Source organism: Morus notabilis, unplaced genomic scaffold, assembly GCF_000414095.1.
Source record: "Morus notabilis unplaced genomic scaffold, ASM41409v2 Scaffold199, whole genome shotgun sequence".
Classification (NCBI taxonomy): domain Eukaryota; kingdom Viridiplantae; phylum Streptophyta; class Magnoliopsida; order Rosales; family Moraceae; genus Morus; species Morus notabilis.
In genome coordinates this window covers 119,445-131,424 of record NW_010366841.1, presented here as the reverse complement: position 1 = coordinate 131,424, position 11,980 = coordinate 119,445, and the positions used below count along the sequence as shown (strand labels likewise).

The 11,980-nt window shown below is 33.8% G+C and overlaps 3 protein-coding genes across 3 annotated transcripts; 2 read left to right on the top strand and 1 right to left on the bottom strand.

Annotated features, from left to right (window-relative positions):
- Positions 1 to 2: 2 nt before the first annotated feature.
- LOC21401239 (peroxidase 2) lies at positions 3 to 1,327 on the bottom strand (the record flags this gene model as incomplete). Its single annotated transcript, XM_024174213.1, has 4 exons — positions 1,103 to 1,327; positions 511 to 699; positions 220 to 385; positions 3 to 118 (listed from the first exon to the last, which is right to left on the bottom strand). Coding segments are annotated over exons 1-4 (696 nt in total), but the record flags the coding sequence as incomplete, so codon positions are not given.
- A 2,295-nt stretch (positions 1,328 to 3,622) lies between these two features.
- On the top strand, positions 3,623 to 4,375 carry LOC21401238. Its single transcript, XM_010111226.2, has one exon. It carries the CDS (start codon positions 3,623 to 3,625, stop codon positions 4,373 to 4,375), a length of 753 nt encoding a protein of 250 aa, XP_010109528.2.
- Positions 4,376 to 9,102: 4,727 nt separating this feature from the next.
- Positions 9,103 to 11,597, top strand: LOC21401236 (protein translation factor SUI1 homolog 1). Its single transcript, XM_024174206.1, has 5 exons — positions 9,103 to 9,310; positions 10,341 to 10,444; positions 10,560 to 10,765; positions 11,178 to 11,231; positions 11,332 to 11,597. Exons 2-5 carry the CDS (start codon positions 10,408 to 10,410, stop codon positions 11,374 to 11,376), a joined length of 342 nt encoding a protein of 113 aa, XP_024029974.1. The 5' UTR covers positions 9,103 to 9,310; positions 10,341 to 10,407; the 3' UTR covers positions 11,377 to 11,597.
- The last annotated feature ends 383 nt before the right edge of the window (positions 11,598 to 11,980 follow it).

The following is an 11,980-nucleotide window of genomic DNA, read 5'->3' as shown; positions in this document are numbered from 1 at the left end:
TTCCTCAAGTTGGCGGCGTAGAGCGGTTCCAAAGTGGGGTCTGCGTCGCCTTTGCCGGTGAAGTTGTACAAGCGGTTTGTGAAGGAAGAGCAGAGAGCTGTCCCTATGGTGTGTCCTCCTAAAACCACAAAAATGTGTGAAGTTGTAGTAATGTGCTCTAACAAGATCGAGTAAGAGAAGAGTAAATTGTCAATAAAAATTTCTTTGAAGTTGTATTACCTGATAGAACAACTAGGTCCTTAACACTTAAACCCTTTGAAGCAAACCCCAGTTTGAGTCGGGTTATGTTAGCAAAAGGAGGAAGCAAGTTTGCTAAGGCCTCTGAGGCTAATGACACTCTTCCATCTCTTCGACCCGTGGGAACGTCCCAATAAGGTCCATGAATCTGAAATTTAACATTTAAAAAAAAAAAATGTTCATGGAGTACTTGGCAAATCATTGTATTAATTTTGAATGTTTCTTCACATATAATTAATCAAAATTGTGGAGTAGAGTTTGTAATTTTGTTACCGTTTCCACAGCATCTCTAGCTACTAATGCCAGGATATCAGCACAAGAAACAACACCAGGGCATATCTTTTCTACTGCAGATTTTGCAGCATCTATGACTTGGTATCCTTTTAGTCTCAGGTTCGGAGCCGCCGCTTTTTCGGCTGTGTTCTTCTTTGTGGAATCCAGTAGCACAGAACCATCACATCCCTGTACGTATTTATGGAACTTATAAGACATGGCCAATTCTGCACAACTCAAATTGACACAGACACACACATCATCCTCACACCCAACAGATTCAGTATGTGATGAAATGTTGACTGACTCAACGACAGAGGGTTTTTTTATTTTTATTTTTTTAACACTCTCGGGTTAAATAGTACTACTTTCCAACAAGTATTGTTATTTATTACTATTACAACATCGTGACTACATAACAAAAAGTTTAACCGACTGATTTCTATACTATCACGTGACAGTTTTAATTTACTATTACATAAATAGAGATTACATATGACCAACAAAGACACATATAGAACTTCTACTATTATACTTGATACTAGTCAAGAAAAACAATAGAATGGCTGTGTTATGATTATGAAAGACGTACCCGGACCCAACAATCATGAAAGTGCATCCTCAGAATAGGAGCAGCAAGAGTTGGAGTTTGGGAAATGAACCGATGAGTAGTCTCCGCAATGACAGTCTCAGCAGATGGGCAAGTCCGCTTATAAAACCCGAGTTTCAAGCCACATTGATTGCTGGGGTATGCGACAGAAAGCGCAATCAGGAGCTGAAGAAAGGCAAGAAAGAGAACTTTGTTGTGACTAGCCATTGTTGTCTCTATAGCAACAAGTATTTTTTTCTTGTCTACTATTCAATTAGTGGTGAGATGGTGAGGACAACAATGTGCCCGGTATTTATAGCTAACCTTCCATTGAATTGTTCCTCAATGAATCTGTGACATTTTCCATAACTTGTGTTTCAATTTGATATGTAACCTAACAAGTTGGCGACGTTTGGTCTTGGCAAAGGAACAGTTGACATATAATGGAATGACAATTTAAAATGAGAAAAAAAAAAGTCTTCTCAGTTGTGTGGTATTGAATGTTGGCTGCCATGTTTAATTTACTTCCTTTGTACTTCAACATTAATCCTGTTTTGACCCCCTATATTTTGCAATGTTGATCCATATCTTTCTAAAACAAAAAAAGTACAGTAATCGTCCTTGTAGACAGGTACGGATCAGTTTTCCCTTGCATAATCTAGCTATATAGCTTATTTACATGAACAAAGATAAATACGAAATATGATTTTAAAAAAAAAGACTTTTTATGGTAGGGTACACCATTGGTGTTGAGTATTACAATTAATAGAGAGAGTCCACCACTCATAAATTTCATGTCATGAGATCTACTCTCTATTAGTTTGTACTACGTAACACCATTGGTACCCTTTAATATTATTCGCAAGGTATTCTTAATACTTATATTTTCGAATGTTAAAAATCTAATTAAGACCACGTCTAAAGGAAAAAAGAATAAAAACTTACAAAATTTAATACAAATATGACGGTTAACAGTAGAACCCTATCAGTATAAAATTTTCGTATATTACTGTAGAATTTTCTACTTTGAAAAAAAGAAAAAAAGAAATTGGTATTGCACGAATTAAGAAAAGAAGCCAAGCATTGCTCACACGTTACAAAATGAGGTAGTTAACAAGAGCACTTTAGATAAAGTCGTGTTTTGGCATTTATATACATCACGCAATCACATTATCATCATTGTGTACAATAACAATAAACGCAACTTGTGATAAACATTCTCTGTCGCCGTCAGAATTTCTTATAGACTTATAGTCAAGCTACCAGAGACAAATACGACGTCTTGTTGTCTACCATTGACGTTGAGATTTATAATTACGTGCTAACAACTCCCAAATTCCCAATCATTAAGCAGTTAAAAGTAAAGCAACTTGTACTGCAAAACACATTCATTATTATGTGCTCAACTGATGAAGAAAAAACGTGCTGAAAAACTATATAAGTAACATAAACAAGATTGAGAGATTATTAATTAATAGTTATAACTCGTGGCAGCGGATAATTCAGATAAATAATGTTATGTATTGGTTAAGAGGCAAAATCAAATATAATATTCTTGGTTGTTAGGAGGAGGAAAATTGATATAAATGGTCATAAATTAATAAATATGTAAATTTAATCAATATTTTTTGGTAGGTTAAAGAGTATGATGCACAACATGAATCTTCCGAAATGGGAAATTTTTATAATGTATATATTACTGTGTGTCCTATGGACTTATGAAGATGGGAACCAGAATGAGATCGGCTGTGTACTCTATTCCATTAAAAAAAACTTTGACTTTAGTTTCATGTACTAAAATATGTGTGAAGACCAATTTTAAAACTGGAGAAAGCAATCTATAGCTAGCTGAAAGTTGAATAGTGCTCACCCACAAATATTGATGAGATTTTGCAACAGTCAAACACCCAGTTGTTTACAAGTCGATTTTTTTTTTTTTTTTTTTTTGCTGAAATACAAGTAGATATTGTTTTACTAACCTTATAGCGTGTGCATGTATGCACAATTTTATTCGTTTAGAAGGATCTAGTAGCCAAAAAAAAAAAAAAGTTGTTCATTTGTTTATATCAGGATAATAAATTGCATTAGGGAACTTTTGTATTATAGACAAGAATTCAGATTCTTTTTCATCGAAATCTTGTGGAATAACAGTCGGTCGCATATATGCTTAAAGTGTGTGCATGTACAACAATTTTCTCACTGGCACTAATATCAAGTTTTTTTTTTTTTTCTTTTTCCTGCATTTGAAGTGAAATTGTCCATGATTTTTCACCCAAAAAAAAGACTCTGCATGATTTATGTATGATGCTCAGAATGCTTTCAGAATGAAACTAACATACGGATGGCAATATTACTAATCATTTATTTGACATGATTCTGATTTTGGCTTTATAAGCAAAACACATAATTCCCTATTCAAATCACTCCTTTACCAGCCATAAAAGGTGTTTTAGAGCCAGTGTTCTTATTTCCCTTTAGTCCTTGATCATAATCATACAAGAACATCAAAAGAAAAAAAAAATGATGGTCATAATCTGTGTTTTGGAACACGAATTCAACATAGAAGTTGGACCCCAAGAACCTGTTGTTGAGATCAAAAGGAAGATAGAACAACACTTGGGAATTCCCATGGCTTCTCAAACTCTTTCAGTATCTGGATGGGAGTTAGTAGATGGACTAGACATGGAAGATTATCCAATTGTCACTGAAGCTACTAAAATTGACCTCACAGTCAAGTATATGCAACCTCCTCTAATTAACAACAAAATTCAGATTGTTGTAAAGTTTTCATCAAAACAATATCACATGGAAGTGGATAGAGCCGAAACCGTGGGCAGCCTCAAAGAGAAGATCCACATCATTAATGGAACCCCCATCAAGAAAATGTCACTCTTTTTTTGCGGAACAGAATTAGAAGAAGAATATCGAAATCTGAGCGAGTATGGAGTATGCGAGTCCTCTGAAATTGTCGTGTTTTGCAAGACGGTGAACCGCCTTAGAGATGAGCCTCCCTCGAAGACATTGATGATGGTGGTACAAACTTCATCGAGTTTGCTTAATGGCGCGAGAATTCCTTTGGAGGTGAGCGATTTGAGCAGTGTCAAAGATTTAAGGGAATTGCTTTTGAGCTCAAAAATTCTCCCCTTGGATGATTATTTGTTTATACACAAACAGAGAATCATGCGTGACAATTTTAGTTTAAGGTGGCATGGTGTGGAAGATGGAGATTTCTTATATGTTTTTAAAGGGACTGTCACTCGTGGTGAACCATATTGAAGTCTGTTTAGAGTTTGAAAAAAAAATGTTCTTCTAGTTATAGATATAATCTAGAAGAAAACTACGCTGGACATTGTTATATTAGTTTTATGTTATCATTTAGAAATATTATGAGAATTGAGGATTTGTTTTTTTATTTTCATGCTTGTTTATGTTCATAAACTGAAATTAGGCTACGATCATATGACATTTTATTTTCTTACAAGCGTGAGGAAAGACAAACCATTTGTTATATGTGTAACCAACTTTTTTCTAATATCTAATAATAAACAAAAGAAGAAAGTTAAGATCAAACGAAAAAAGAAAAAAAAAAAAAAAAAAAAAAAAAAAAAAAAAAAAAAAAGAAGAGGGCAACAGAGAATAAAACCTTCATTTCGTTTGGTTGTGAGCTGGGCTAAATTTTGTATCTTAATTTATCTTCTTAAAAATATACAAAGTCAAAAACATAATTAATCAGATCAGGACTCATGACAAAACGGTATCTAATTATTTATGTTCCACATTGCCCACCTACCACGAGGGAGAATCAGGCAAGGTGAAACCACGGCTTTGGCTGGATCCATCGTCAAGGGGATTGAAAAAGATAAAAATGTGGGACCCATCCCGGACCCCGTGATCAACGAGAGAGGCCCCACTGCCATCGTCGTTGATCGGACGGTTGCCATTGGCATCGAGAATTAAAATCAGACGGTCACAAGGGAGGTTCTCTTGGGCCTCGATCTCACGTTTTAGCTCAGCAACCGTGGCATCGTTGCCCACTTGAATGAAGAAAAGAGTTCCTGTCAAGTTCTCCACCACCACCTTCATTATTCTTTGTCAAACACACAAAGAAAAAAAAAAGAAAATTATGAAGATAAAGGGCTTTATTTAATTTTGTTGTTTAGTCCTATTTATAATTGAGAAAAAAAAGAAAAAGTGAAACATATCCCAATAGTATAGGAACAATGAATGTTCACATTTGCTGCATTGTCGCTAGTTTGTTAGTGTATTGAAGCAATGCTAATGAAATGAGCAGCTTATTAGTACATGCCAGTTATACCGGTGCTTTCTTTTCTTTTCTTCTCTTTTTAAAAAAAAAAAAAGAATTGTAAATTTGTGATTTTTGTTATAAGATCAAACGAAAATTTGGTAAAAAAATAAATAAATAGAAAATGAAGATTGGTTATATCTTTTTAATTTATCACATGATTCCCTTTTGTTTCCTCCATTTCTGCTGAGAGCACTTCTTGTGGGCTTTATGTGGCAAGAATAGTAGGGAGTGGATATTTTGATGGAAAAGGCTGAAAGTCAAAACTGCTTGAATTAATCAAATTGACCAACTAAAAATAAAATAGTAGACCAAGCAAAATTCTTAGGCAAGGGGTGGCAACTAAGCAAAACGCCACTGACACTCCATAAATAATTAAATAAAAAAGAAATAAAATAAATACTTTTTAAAATATATAGATATGTATTTTTATTTCTTATTCTTAATTAATAGTTTTTTAGTTAAATAACTATATTAATTAAAAAAATATTAATTAAAAATAAGTAGTAAAAATTTAAACTCATATACTCTAAAAATAAGTTAAATAATTTTCTCTTAAATAAATAAATAGAGTTAAACAAGGCAAAAAAAAAAAAAAAAGTACACCACTCTGCAAAAATTGATAAAGGAGAACACAAAAAGAGGAACTAAAAAAGTAAAATAAATGAGCAATGGTACTCTTCCAAATGATGATTTCTCCTCATTACTCACATTTAGTGTCATGAAAAAAATCTCCGTCTAGATGAAAAGAGTTTTTCAAAATAAATACATAAAATAAAGAAAGTTTGATGAAAATGAATAATAAAGTTGCTAAAAATGAGGTCGACAGCCAGTCCATCACTGTGATTTTTATTTTTTTTCCATTAAAATGCCGGCTTCTCCTAAGATTTGAGTATAGGATCTCTCTTAAACCACCCCACCCTTACCAACTACATCACCGACATGTTTTGGACATGATAATAAAATAATGATAAGTTTACGACCTCATACGCAGTTACGTTCCTCAAATGCAAAGCCTCTTCACGTTTGAGCATCATGCAGCAGCAAGGGAACCAACATAATTCCAAAATAGTGGCAAAGAATATGATGTTTTTTTTTTTTTTTTTAGGGGAAAATTGCAACGTGTAATTGCCCTTTTCTCTTTAATTATCATATTGATTTGGAATTGCGCGCTCCATAGATATGTTAGTGTAATTTGTCAAGAACTTCTATCAAAATTTTAAATAGCAAATGAAAATGGAGAAGCACTTTTTTCATTAAAGCGAAGAGACCGAAGAGAGTAATATCATTGATGAGGTTTCTGTAGAGATATTTAGACAATATGCTATGATTTTTAAGGTTTGATTGACTTTTGTGATTGATATTAAAACTATTATAAAATATACTACAGTGATGTCATTTAAATTTAATGTATTGAGCAAAATTATACTTATACTTCGGTAATTTTTATAGATTTTATGATTTCTAAAGTATTTAGTTTGTGTTTGTTACCATATGTGCCTAAAACTTTTAGTATTCCTGTAAAGTGCCCGTTTTCGTGGATACACCCTAGTGTGCTAGGGCCCAGGAGGATCGTATGGGTCTCTCGGCCCATATAATAAGCAGCTTGACATATGGGCCTTAAGGGTGAAACTTGGGCCGAAGGAACTCACGGGCTTTCTTGGATTGCCCTTCCTGCTTCTAAATCTTCTGATTCAAAGCATAAAACAAAAACAAAAACAAAAAAAAAAAATCCCAACTTTGAAATTACCAATATTTTTATATTGGGACCCAGATCTTTTTAAATTGGGGAGCATAGTAGAAGTTTAATAACAAAAGTTGGACACAACTGATGAGCATTGCAACATACTAGGACAAATGAAGGCTTAACATTCACAATATCTAAAATTCGAATTTTGGCAATATCTAAAATTCGAATTTTAGTGTGGTTTGACACGAACCACCACCTGCGAAGGATTCGATAATGGAAGAACACCACCATAGACAAGCACAACCACTGACTGACGAGCATCATCACATTTCTTGCAAGTCCTACTAGTGTACGATGCCACCTGGATAAGCCGCTTGAAGGCAATTATAGAAACGATATCAATGCCATAAGTGGTGGAGAAAGATACAGGAAGAGATTGTCTTTGTGTTGGTTGTACAAGTTATTTTCTTTGGTGTTGTCTAACGAATTTCAAAAGCGAATCACAACTATTATAAAAATAACTTATTTTACACCATCTCCTATACAAGTGTCAATGTTATATTTATTGAGAAAAGTGCATGTGTGTTGTCTCGCATAAAAAGTTAATAAAGATATAAAATGAGTTATATATATGGAATGACTCAAGATCTAATAGGTTAACCTTTTGAGTCAAGTTGAACTCCTGAAGTGTGTTGGGCCAGTTTCATATGTGGCGTCTTCCTAACAAGTGGTATCAGAGCAAAGCGATCACACTCGATTGCAGTTCTCATGTTGTCTCCCGTGGAGAGTTGGTATTCCAGCAGTTTGGTAGAGCATTAGTGGACTCACATGGTTTTGGCTCTCTTTCTCATACTTGAGTTGGCTCCCGTTGAGAGTGTGACGCTTGAATATATTGGCTACTTGAAACTTTAGTTCGAGAGGAAGCTCGGTGAACACACACAATAAGGAGAGATTATTGAGAAAAGTGTATGTGTGTGTTGTCCCATATAAAAAGTGGATAAAGATGTGAAATGAGTTATATACATAGAAGGATTCAAGACCTAATAGGTTAACCTTTTGGGTCAACTTAAACTCCTAAAATGTGTTGAGCGCACGTGGTGTCTCTCCAATAATATTAATACTAAAAATTATTAAAATAATATATTTAATATCTTATTCTATTTTTTACTCTGATTTCAAATGTTTATATATATTTAAATTCTATAAAAGTAAAAATTTAGTTTTAAAATAATTTTAAAACAATAACATTGTAATGATTAATAAAGGTCGATTTATCAACCAATAAAAATAAGATGTCAAAATATAATATATGCTAATATATGTTAAAAATAACACTAAAAGTAGCACCGAATTAGTAGTTGAAATTGTAGTTACGGGTGTAGTCTAATAATAATTAAACTCCAAGATCAACTACTAGAGTTCAAATCTTTTACTTTAATTAAAAAAATATTATTTTCTTTGTGGCTTCAAGACATCTGATAAAATTAGAACGATACAGCCTTGCACAAAGATGACACGCTCAAATCACAAATGATCCAAATTTCTTTTAGGCCCCGTTCATTTCACTAATTTGAGTTTAGAATTTAAGTTTTGTTACAGTAAAAAGTTCTCAGAAACAGTCACATCTAACTTTTTTGCTACAATAAAAAACTCTCACATAAAATTATATTTTAACTCGAATTAAAAACTCAAATCAGCGAACTAAACGAGCCCTTAGTCATTTAGACTAACTCAAGTAGTTAGGTAGTTAGGTGTATAAATGAGCGTGTCTTTATTTTTTTAATATTATAAGAAGCATAATATTAAAAAAAAAGAGTTTTTGGCTTTGGTCACATTAATTAATTTTCATTTTTATTTATTTGTCACATTAATTTAGTAATGCAATGGAAATTCACTTATAAGAAGGGAAAAAAAAAAAAAAAAAAAAGAAGGTCGGTTCCGATTTGGGGCAACCAGCCAGCCACGCTAATAACAACATTCCAGCCGTAGACGTCAGCACCACATCACTATTAGACCATTCGATCTAGCTCCACTGCTAGTTCAAAACAGCCGCACAACACCAAAGAATTCCCGAAAGAAAAGAAAAAAGTTTGTGACTTTGTGTGGCTGGAATAAAAATATTCAATACTATATATTTAGCTCTGACCTAACCCAAATCTTTCCCATTTCCCATTTCTATCTCTGTCGCTCGCGTAGATTCACCGCCATTCGTATCTAGGTATTTCTTCTTTTTTGTTTATTTTTATATTATTATTGTTTTCCTGGGATTTTCTTTTTACTTGATTAATTGTTTATCTATCTTGTACTTTCCGTCTGTCTGATTTGATCTGATTTTAACTATGAACCTGTCATGTTTGCAATTGGGAATCTTTATATCGTTTCCAGTGCTACGGAACTTTTCCCCCAAAAAAAAAAAACCCTAATCGCCTTAGTAATCTGGATTCTTATCGTAATAATCTGTTTCGTCTTCATCAATTTATGCATTTAGATCATCTGATTTCTTTTTTTCTTTTTTTGGAGCTTTCATATTAATTTTGGTTGATTTGGGATTTTTAAGGTGTTAGATTTTTAATAACAAGTGAATTGGTTAGGGTATAATTGGATAAAGCCGTAAAGGAAAGAACTTTGCAATTCTAAAATCGGATTTACATGTTATTGTTTTCATCTTATAGTTTTTCAAATTTCGTGTGTTATTCTTTGGTTCATCTGAGCATGTTTGGTAGTATTTTACAATTAGTTCAAGGAAAGCTCCAGTGGACAAGAAAACATAAACTGGGTATATCTTATATCTGATGAATCACAATAAAGAAATCGGTTGCGTTGTTGAATTACTTGTTGAAATTAAAGGGTAAACGTTCCAAACTTCCATATAACTGAATTTAAACGAATAAAATGGAAATTCCTCATTTGTATTAAGTATGATCAATATGTTCGAGATCGATTATATGGGGTTCTTATGAATGAGAATATGCTTTTTGTTACAATAGCAAAAGCTGCACGAAAGTGAGTTTGGCTAAAGTTGTAAAAATGTTGTTTTCTATGTCTATGTCAACTATCTTATTGTATTCCTTAATATTATCTATGTGTATGGCAAGTATCTTATTGTATTCCTTAATAATATCTATGTCTATGTCAAGTATCTTATTGTATTCCTTAATATTATCGTGCCATTACTGACTTTTAGGCTTGGCTTGTCAGCGTATATCGTAGTTTTTACTCATTAGCTTTGTTATCCTTTTGTTGAGCAGATCTACTTGTAAATCATCGCAATTCCTTGTTGGTCACTTGCTCTTCTACATCCAATAGTCAAGTTTCATGTCTGAATTAGACCAGCAGCTTCCATCTGCTTTTGGTAGGTTCTATTTCTACTTCTCTCCGTAGCCTATTTATATGATCTACAAGTCGTTATTGTTCTCTAAGAGCAATCAATCTAATCTCTTGATTGGTTTGTGGTGGGACGTGGGCAGATCCCTTTGCTGATGCAAGTGCTGATGACTCCAGCGCTGGGGGAAAAGAGTATGTGCATGTTCGCGTACAGCAGCGGAATGGTAGGAAAAGTCTGACCACTGTGCAAGGTTTGAAGAAGCAATACAGCTATAGCAAGATACTTAAGGACCTCAAGAAAGAGTTCTGCTGTAATGGTACTGTTGTCCAGGACCCAGAGTTAGGCCAGGTCTGTTCCAAACATCTAGTACATTGGAAGGCATCTTCTCTACAGATAGTATTCGTATATACAAATGCTGTCAACAGTTTGATTCTGGGAAACAATTTTTTGTTCACGCCCCCTAAAAATTTTGCTTGAATGTCATGAATTTTCCTTGCGCATTTCTGGGTAGAATGGTGCTACGATCTTAGTTTTCTTTTTTTCCGAACGAGTTTATGAGTTGTAATTTTTATTGGTAGGTGTTAAATACTTGTCATGTCAACTAATATTAAAAAGTCACACATGTCAATAAAAACAGGATAACTCAACTGTGACCTGAGCTTGTATTGAAAACATTGATATACCTTTCATTATTGTTCTGCGTGTGCTTATCATTTTTGAGTACCTTGAGCCTTAAAATGTGGCGTTGCACGGTTTTCAGGTCATACAGCTTCAAGGGGACCAGAGAAAGAATGTTTCCACCTTCCTTGTGCAGGTAATAACCATTCATAACGAATGTGTGTATTTATCGTTGACTTTCCATTCTTCTATAAATATTTAGGTTCTTTTTAATTTGTGTCATGTTCTTTGAATAGGCTGGCATTGTGAAGAAGGAAAACATCAAGATTCATGGTTTCTAAGCAGTCACCGGTACACTAAGTTGCGTCATGTAGTCTACGTCACCTGAAGACTCAGTAGCCAGTATACTATCGATCTCAAGTATTTATTGCATTAATCGCTTAGTTGTATCGTGAAAGTATTTAATTGTGTCTTCTGCTGCTATCTTCTGTGTTATGTTGAAGGATTATGGATGATTCCAAAACCTTTATCCTTAATAAAATGTTTCTGCTTTGTATACGTAGTCCACGTACTGTTATTAGACTGATATGTTTGATGGTTTATATCTTTTCTTGCCGTCTCTTTGTTATTGGAGCACAATAGGAAAATACGGAACTTGAAGGAATCAATACCATCCTCACTTGAATTTAACATTCAAGTAGGATAAGGCCCGTTCTTTTCATAGAAACGTGAAAAGAAACGGCAATATAATCGGTAGATTTACCGGATTCACGATCTAACATCCTTTGCCTGGATTTAACAATTTTTTTTTTCCACCACCGAGTGGTGTAATCTAACGGTAATGGATTAACTTGGGGAGTTGTGGTAAAAAATAATAATAATAATAATAATAATAATTTGTCGGTGGTTTTTTTTTTTTTGGGGGGGGGGGGGGGGGGGGGGGGT

Bases quoted from the DNA above. Each gene is read 5' to 3' on its own strand.
- LOC21401236 (XM_024174206.1), top strand. From the start codon at position 10,408: ATGTCTGAATTAGACCAGCAGCTTCCATCTGCTTTTG. The intron at 10,445-10,559 runs GTAGGTTCTATT...GGACGTGGGCAG, and splicing joins GCAGCTTCCATCTGCTTTTG to ATCCCTTTGCTGATGCAAGT. The intron at 10,766-11,177 runs GTCTGTTCCAAA...CACGGTTTTCAG, and splicing joins AGGACCCAGAGTTAGGCCAG to GTCATACAGCTTCAAGGGGA.
- LOC21401238 (XM_010111226.2), top strand. From the start codon at position 3,623: ATGGTCATAATCTGTGTTTTGGAACACGAATTCAACATAGAAGTTGGA.